The sequence below is a fragment of the Notothenia rossii genome (assembly GCF_949606895.1).
Source record: "Notothenia rossii genome assembly, chromosome: 10".
Lineage (NCBI taxonomy): Eukaryota > Metazoa > Chordata > Actinopteri > Perciformes > Nototheniidae > Notothenia > Notothenia rossii.
The window spans coordinates 53,595,744-53,604,735 of NC_136908.1; the positions used below are offsets into that span (position 1 = coordinate 53,595,744).

Sequence of the window (8,992 nt, forward strand, 5' to 3'; positions counted from 1 at the left end):
TTCTATTTGTCTTAACTTGTCCAGGCATGTTAAGTGGGAGTGGACTTGAAATCCTTAACTCAAGGTGTAGAACAATTAAGTTATCAAGCCAATTGCATTACTTACTACAACATGAATTTAGTCTTATGTCAATTAACGCAGAAATCCGATTTTATATTACACACAATATTAAGTTGATATTACCAACATTATTACATCAACACAACTTATAAATTAATGTTTGCAACTTAAAATGTTTATCTAAATCAATGAATTCAAATTTGTATCTTGCAACCATGCATTTAATTAAATGTTGGTAAAAGGTCCCTGAATGACTTTAAGAGTGCACCTGAGAGCACTGAATGTATTTTGGAGTTTGGAGGGGGTAGGGATGAAGGGAGGTAGGGAGGATGACACTAGGAGAGAGGTCATGTTCTTGTATGTCTGTGTCCTTGGGCAATAGGATACGTTGTCTTGTTTCTTCCTGTTTTTCTCCTTCAGACATACTGGAAACTCCTGTTCCTCCTCAGCTCACTTCACCTCTCTTCATCTATTTCTCCCTCCGTCTCTCATTCTGCTTTTTCCCTTTAAAATACGGAAGAAAGAGTTCTATAGAAATAGCATTCTTTTATGTGTCAATCTTGAAAATGCCAAGGCCACACCTTATTATGCAAACACACGCACATACATGCCACAAATTGCAGATATCCAGAAATGAGGAGCACTTATTACAACCCTTGCTCCTGAAAATTGATGATAGACTATGCATCAGTCATATTTTGAATCGCCAGGAACTGGACCTATGTTTAGCTTTTCTTAGTCTTTCTGTTTTGGCAGTTGAATAATTGGTTGTGGTGCATTTATGTGTAGGAGCTGGTAGCTGGCACATGAACATGAATGTGTTTTTAAAAAAAATCTTTTCATCTTGTTTTTTACCTGAGCGCCTGCGGCATGTGTCAGAGTTACACTCAACAACAGATTGGAATGATTGCAGCAGACTTTGAGACAATCAATGCCCAACAGCCACTGCAAATTCCAGACATGGTATTGAACATGGTTGTTTTTGCCTGAGGTCTAGCTGTTGAAAAATTATCATTTGATAACTAAACATTGTTGGCAAACATAATCCGATAATTACTTGGATCCGAAAAAAATTAATTAATTACGGGAGATAAGAGAAGGAATGATATGACCCTTGAGCAACGGGAATTAATGCTTATCCAAACACAGACTTTCGCAAGGACTTTCGCTGTTTGTAAAACAAGAAGTCAATGTTAACTTATTTAAATGTAAGTCCCATGAAAAACATTCTTATTTTAGGGGCAAATCATGATATTTTTTCTACACATTGCCAACCACCCATTTTGTTTTGATTTAAAGACTTAACCACCTGTTAAAAACTGCCTCTATATCTGGGGGAAAATATGCTTCTTCTGTATGGGAACATAGGAGACAGGGTTGACCAGAGTGACCCTCTGATATTTATTAATGTCTCCGTCTATTTTCTGCCCCCCATGTTTACCATAGAAGGCCACAGAAAGCTGGGTCTCTTAAATCTTGTTTAGACTGTCCTGCAATACCAGTACACACACACACAGCCACAATCACCAAAACAGGCACACACACTGCCCACACATCCACAACATTTACTGAAATGCATCAATTATTTTTATCAAAGTTTCCATTCACATATGCTATACCTTTTTTCTTTGAGTCAGATAAATCACCCACAGCTTGTGCATTGTTATTCATTATATTCTTTCTGGGCTTGAAACATTTAGAGGTGAATTCCACAGAAAATGATCTTTAAATTATGTTTTATGGCTCATACAGTAAATGGCTTGCAGACCTCGTCCTTTTCTCATTGACCGCTGAATAAAAAACAGAAGATTACTGAGGTAGATATGGAATCATCATGGGAATATTTTTACTATTATTGTTTAGAGGGTTAGGGTTATAATAGGATATATTGCAGTCTGAATTTCTTCTGTATTAGTTGATCCAGTTCCATTATATTGTGACTTGATCCAACTTTTTGTACAGCAACTTAAAGGGGCCTTATACAGTTCATTTTCAGATTCAAAATGGTATTATGTACCAACATGTTTACATGCTTTTATGTTCAAAAAGGTCTTTATTTTTCTCATGCTGCCTGTTCTGCAGCACCTTTGTTCACCCTCTGTCTGAAACCAGAGCCCAGATTGGTCTGATTGGTTAGCTGGCCGGCTCTGTTGTGATTGGTCAACCGTTTAGAGATGTCCCGACACAAAGCCAATCAAGTACAATTTGATGGAGCGCTAGCCAAAAAGAAACGCATGTTACATATTGATGTCACTATGTTACAGAAGTAAACAAAGGAGTCCAATGGAGATATATATTGACTAAGGTCAGGCTATAAGTTGAAACACAGGTCCTACATGTGATCAATGTAGCAGACACAAGCCTCACACATGCCTTGCTTTCTGGGAAATCTTTGACACACTTAGCATGAAGACTGAAAGATGGACAATAGCAGCACCACACTTCAAATGCCCACCAACATCCATCACACTACTGTTGACATAGTGATCATTTATTGATGTTAAAGTGCAACAAAAAGCACATTTATCAGTCTACATCCTGGTGGGCAGCTGGCTGGCTGTGAGGCCGGCCTCCCTGTCCTCCATCTCTGACTCCTCCACCAGCACCTTCCTCTGGAACTCCTGTTGTGTGGAGACAGAAAGAAATCAATGATTTGTAGTCCCTCCCACAGCATTTGACTGACAGGAGGACAAACATAAAGCAACGATTGCTTGTCTACACATGAGGACAGTTTTGTAACCGAGGAGCTACTGACACCCATGATTCATGAACTTGAACTGCCACTGCTCTGCAACTCAATATTAGCTTCCAGGAACTTTGATAGCTCGTCTCAGATCTTTAATTTAGATTTATGCAGGTGTTAGAGTGTGTTTACCCTGAATGTCTTCAGTCTTGCCAGTCTTTCTTGCAAGATCTTCTCCTGGCTGGAGGTCAGCTCCTGTACATGAGTCTTCCACAGCTCCTCTTTCACCTGAAACACAGAGAATACACACAACACTTTACATCCAAATGGAGTTATTCAAAATATGCATATCAGCAATAGATTGAATGCCAGGTTTTGGTTTGGTCTACTCAAAGTTTGAGTGTCTTTCTAGAAGTCGTTTGGATTAAATAGACCTCAACTTTTCTTTTTGGGTTTAGCGTTAGCGCCCGTTATATCCAGGACTAATCTTTGATAAGCCTTTTGTACACTTCTATTCCAAAAGTATAAGAACAGGGAAGCATTTACCGATTTAAGAGCTAGATATATTCCCCTCAGAAGTCAGTAAAGAGTGAATACTGGATGGCAGAGATGTGACTCCAGATGAAAGCTTTTGCTGCTCCGCATCTGTTAGATGGGTAAATAGTAGATGAATGATGATACACGTCTGTCAGTGCTAGGGATCCCTCCGGGGTTGTTTTTGTTTATATCATTCTACTCAATGATGTTTTGTCCACCACAAGTATGTAAGTGGAGGGCCATGATTGATTTGTAGTCATGAAATAAACCAATGGTGGAAAAAAAAAAAACAGACACTCTTTTTCCCACTCTCTAGTAATGTGTGTACCTTTTGTGAAGTAAATGTGAGATGCTTACTTTTTGATCTCTTTTATGGTTTATTTAAATTGTATCCTGCAACCTATGTCATGCTCCATATTAACAAAGAACAGAGCTACGTACTCAATTTTGCAGCTGCAAACCAACTTTGGAAAAGAAAAAGAAAGAAACTTGCCTCAAACAAATCCTCTCTCACATCTTAAAGCTCGGTAGAGTCATTTTAACGTAACAAAGTCTCCCTGGTACTATGATACAACAATACATACATTCTGCTGGGCTGTACCTCTGAGCCTCAAGTAGGCGTGTGTGTGTGTGTGTGTGTGTGTGTGTGTGTGTGTGTGTGTGTGTGTGTGTGTGTGTGTGTGTGTGTGTGTGTGTGTGTGTGTGTGTGTGTGTGTGTTGAAAAGTTCTGGCTGTGTTCCCCTGACCTCACATTAGACTGAGAATCACTCTCTTGGATCCAGTTTCCTTCTATGTGTTTGTATGTGTAATTTTTCGCGAGAATTTGAGAGAAAATGACACATCTTTTAGCCTAGTGTAGGAAAGACTATAAACAGTACAAATGCGATACATGTGAGATGTCAGTGCCTCTCCACCGTCAGTGCCTGTCATCAATTAACGTGTGTGTGTGTGTGTGTGTGTGTGTGTGTGTGTGTGTGTGTGTGTGTGTGTGTGTGTGTGTGTGTGTGTGTGTGTGTGTGTGTCGGGGGAGCAGAAATGTGCGGAGGAAGTTGATGAGAGAAAGGGAGCCATTTACTTTAATGTCAGTTTCAATACCGAGACATGCTGACACATATGGTGTGAAGGTGAAAGCAGTTAAACCGTTACCTCCTCAATTACATGCTGAACACACACACACACACACACACACACACACACACACACACACACACACACACGCACACACACACACACACACACACACACACACACACACACACACACACACACACACACACACACACACACACACACACACACACACACACACACACACACACACACACACCCTTTTAGGCCTACAATCAGGACATTCTTTCCAAAAAAGCCTTGAGTTGAAAATGGGCAATTGGACACTTGTTTATCTTCTTGATGTGTGAAGATGGAGTAGCATACTTTGAACAAATTGCGCTTGATTGGCGATCACTGACAAATTGACAAATTGTGTTAATACTTGTTTTGTGCCTCTGATCCAATCACAGCATCATGGTTGCAATTTGCCATCTGGCCGGTGTTGTTGGTTGTGGATTCGAGTGTCAGTGTGCAGAGCAGTCAGAGCTGCAGAGGTGTGTAAACACGACAGAAGGAAATATTTAGAAAGGGATCTACAATACCTCCGGCTCCCTTGCCTGAGGTAGGTAAAATGCCAACATTTGGTGTTTTATTTTTTTTTTTAAAGTGGTGGCGATAGGTACCAGCTATGTTTGTGCTAACCCATCACTCAGAAGTTAAGATAGTTCCCTGAATAAATAAAAGCTTTGACCCGCTTAAGGAGCTAAATGAAGGGTTCATGGAAGTCATTGTAATTAAATCTCCCGCACAAATTGATATCTGCATCAAATCAATCCAATAGCTGTTGAGATATCGCCATCTTGGCAGTGCCCTTCCTCCTGGCTAATCCCAAAATTGAACATTGTTAGTGGAGCAGCAGAGCTAACAGCTAGCTACCTGAGACGGCATTTATCACGCCCGTAATAATATGTATTTTAATAAATGTAATTGGAAATAGTGAAAATGCACACAAGTTTGTTCCTGCTGTTATTTTAAGCATTTTAACATGGGGTCTATTGAGATGACTCCCTGTTGGAGCAAGCCTCAAGTAGCCATTTGACAATTTGATGTTAAACTTGAGGCACAAAAATAGCTTTGTTTGCAGACTTACGCCTGGGTAATTTGGGGTTTTAGGGGCCAGATGAATTGGTGGAATCCTGTGCAGCATTTAGGTTGTCAACAACGATTTCAGCTCGGCTCTAAAGAAAAGGATATTTTATCACAATGCTTTCCCTTTGCAAAAAAAACCCTGGCAGTAATTACACAAACATTTTGTTCTTGCTTATAAAACCCATAGACACAATATGTTAATGCAAAATAACCAATATGCTTTAGTTTCTCATGAACATTTTATAAAAACACCTCAGGATTAGAATTCATTTCATCTTACTTTTGGGTAGTTTTGTCTGGACTTTGAAAAAAGCAATCGTCCCTGACCCTGAATGTTAAGTTGGACACATTACACAGCGTGTCTGTAATTACTCTGGCTTCACTGTGGCATTCCAGCAGTGTGTGTGTTTAGGTATCTGGTACGCAACTAGTATAAATGCATATGTTCAGAAGTCAGGGGTCATAATGTCTGTGTATTTGTCTGAGTTTAAGTTGGGGTTCAGCTTCAGCGGATAGTACATTCCAAACTGAGGTGAGAGTGACTGTCCCATCCTTCAGAGTTGATGTTGTCATCAGCTTCCTGCCTGTGTTTGTGTCTGTGTGCAGCGGAAACACTGACAACAACCCTTATTGACCTCACACACTTTTGTCAGGAAAGAGGGAGCTGCTCAAAACCCCCACAGCTGTGTGTGTGTGTGTGTGTGTGTGTGTGTGTGTGTGTGTGTGTGTGTGTGTGTGTGTGTGTGTGTGTGTGTGTGTGTGTGTGTGTGTGTGTGTGTGTGTGTGTGTGTGAGCGTGTGTGTGTGTGTGTGTGTGTGTGTGTGTGTGTGTGTGTGTGTGTGTGTCTGTGTGTGTGTGTGTGTGTGTGTGTGTGTGTGTGTGTGTGTGTGTGTGTGTGTGTGTGTGTGTGTGTGTGTGTGTGTGTGTGTGTGTGTGTGTGTGTGTGTGTGTGTGTGTGTGTGTGTGTGTGTGTGTGTGTGTGTGTGTGTGTGTGTGCATTCCATGTCCATGAGGATGTGCATCTGTTTTGACAACAGTGGATGTGTATTTGAATGAACACATCACATGAACACACTCGTGCTCTTTAAATGCCAAATGTGTGATGGTGCTGCTGTAAAATGTGTGTGTGTGTGTGGTGCCGTGAAGTGTGAGTGGGGTTTGCAGGGAATGATAAGCCCGGCAGCCTTGACAGAGGGCAAGAGTTTTGTAATCTCCATGGAAGTGAATTTGATGTATCCTTATGTGGTGTAGTGAACCTGGTCGGTACATTACCACTCATCAAACTCAGTGTCACGCTGCTGCCTTTCTGCTGATTCCACATGCTGATTGTGAATAACTACAGAAGCAAGATTTCCAGAAAGGATTAACCAGTAGAAGCACAAATGGAAGAGAAACTCTATTAATTTTAAGTAATTTATGAAGAGAAGTAACTCACAATTCTGCTAGCTGAGGCTAGGAGCTAAATCCTTATATCAAACCTGGTGTAAAACTAAACTTTTGTTTTCGTCTCATCAGAGCGTCACCTTAGTAGATATTGCAGACAGCCAGGACAATCTGTCATTACAACAATCAGCTCACTTAACTACTGTTTGACTGCCAAGAGCTGCTGCGGTGTGGGTGTGAGCCCAATACACTGCCAGCGCTGACGGGAAACAAGGCTGCTCAAATAGGTGTGTGTGTGTGTGTGTGTGTGTGTGTGTGTGTGTGTGTGTGTGTGTGTGTGTGTGTGTGTGTGTGTGTGTGTGTGTGTGCGTGCGTGTGTGTGTGTGTGTGTGTGTGTGTGTGCACCTTCTTGCTCTCTTCTATTTCTTGGAGTCTCTTTTTTTCCAGCTGCTCCCTCTCCTGTTTCCGGCAGGCCTGAAAAGAAAATCTTAATTTTATTAGTGGAATGTTACAACTTTGAGTTTTGTAATATGTAGCATCTGTGTCTCTTACCCTATCCTCCTGTTTGCCTCTGGAGTTGTTTTCTGAATCCCCTATTCCGTCTTTTCTCATCTGTTCCGATAGTCCCAGGAATTCATAGTCCTCCACTTTACACAAACCTCTCATTGACTAGAGACAGAAAAACATACGATCATCAAAAGTCATACCTGATACTGTACGTCTCCCTCCTGGATTCAAATGTATTGAGCCTTTGTCTCTGCACGTATAAACATCGGCTTTATTTGCTGCTCTGTATTCAACAATAACTATGATTGTTTTACAGCATTAAATGATGCAATTGACAGTCATTGCATCAGATGGCAGTGATTACTTAAATAGAGATCAACTGTTTCATTTTGCAACTGATCGTAGTATAAATAACCCTCTTACTGAAGGCTCTAACAACTTTAACAGAAAACTGGCTTCAAACCAACAAACGGTAATATCCTGGAGCGGAAGTGACGCATTATATTAACCAAATCAAGAGTTGGTGGCTTAAATTGAGAAAAAGGGGGAACTTGCACTGTCCAGATTTGCAACGGTGAGAGAGAACTTTCCACACAGATATGCATCAGAATTGGAAAAGTTGAATACATATGCAAATATATGTAGATTTTTATATTTTTCTTAATGATTTCGATCTTTTTGTAGTGATCTGAAAACATAAAAACGTCCAATAGATTTGAAGATAACCTGATTGCATACATTTGGGTTGATAAACAAAAAAAGGAAAGGCAAAAGCCCTCATCCGGAGGGCACCTGTGGTTCATAAATATTTTAATAAGTTCAAAAATGATACAATTCATGACCTCAGTCAGTAGATCTAGACTCACATATTTAATACAGATGTGGAATGAATTGTGCAAATTAAACCGTTTTACTTGATGTTCACTTCTTGTCTCTTCTCGGAAAGGGTTTGGTTTCACTCAAGGAATTTTTTTTAAGAATGATCTGCCGGGTAAGCGGTTTAAAAACAGAACATTTTTCATATTAGGCTTACTGTCAAGTTGTCCCAGCTTTTCAAAACATACCTTGGACATGGGAATACCCTGAAACCTTTTGTTGTGAGTCATCTTGATCCAGGACAAGTCTTCTGCTTGTGACACATACATATTTGCAAATTAATCTATGAAGTTTAAATGACCTTGAGGCATTCAAATATATTCAAATCATGCATTCTACAAATATGTCAATGAAGAATTAATATTGGCTTTATTACAATAAAAAACAAACACAGACAAGAATTAGTAATACGGTGTAAACAAGATCTGATCAAATCTGATTAATGATTAAGGACTCACCTGTAGAGCAGAGCAGTGTCCACTGGACTGATCAATGTCTCATAATAAGCACAGATCCTTCCTGTTGTCTTCTTCAGTTTAAAGTCTCAACAGAGAGTTTCAGATTAGAGTTATAAAGGTTCTTATACAGTGACGAGGTGCAGCCTGTATGCTAGTTATTTCCACAGTGCGGTGACAGAAGTGCCACTGTCACACTAATACAGTGTCGAGGAAAGCATAATAATGGATAGTTCATAATGAGACTTGCGTTCATTGCATCTGAATCTTTACCATTACCATAGGCCACACA

At 40.2% G+C, this 8,992-nt stretch overlaps 1 protein-coding gene across 2 annotated transcripts; it reads right to left on the reverse strand.

Annotated features, from left to right (window-relative positions):
• Positions 1 to 2,520: 2,520 nt before the first annotated feature.
• On the reverse strand, positions 2,521 to 8,791 carry LOC307022656 (uncharacterized protein). 2 transcript variants are annotated; one of them, XM_079655494.1, is made up of 6 exons: positions 8,704 to 8,791; positions 8,434 to 8,495; positions 7,415 to 7,531; positions 7,268 to 7,336; positions 2,936 to 3,031; positions 2,521 to 2,681 (listed from the first exon to the last, which is right to left on the reverse strand). In XM_079655494.1, exons 2-6 carry the CDS (start codon positions 8,473 to 8,475, stop codon positions 2,592 to 2,594), a joined length of 414 nt encoding a protein of 137 aa, XP_079511620.1. In that variant the 5' UTR covers positions 8,476 to 8,495; positions 8,704 to 8,791; the 3' UTR covers positions 2,521 to 2,591. The 2 variants fall into 2 exon arrangements, with proteins under 2 accessions (XP_079511620.1, XP_079511621.1); XM_079655495.1 differs by having other exon boundaries at positions 8,434 to 8,498; positions 8,704 to 8,787.
• Between the last annotated feature and the right edge of the window lie 201 nt (positions 8,792 to 8,992).

What these genes read in the sequence shown, in the direction of transcription:
- LOC307022656 (XM_079655494.1), bottom strand. Translation starts at nt 8,475, where the DNA reads ATGACTCACAACAAAAGGTTTCAGGGTATTCCCATGTCCAAG. An exon ending in AGGGTATTCCCATGTCCAAG is followed by an intron (nt 7,532 to 8,433) that starts GTATGTTTTGAA and finishes TTCTGTCTCTAG; the next exon opens with TCAATGAGAGGTTTGTGTAA. An exon ending in CAAGACTGAAGACATTCAGG is followed by an intron (nt 2,682 to 2,935) that starts GTAAACACACTC and finishes TCCACACAACAG; the next exon opens with GAGTTCCAGAGGAAGGTGCT.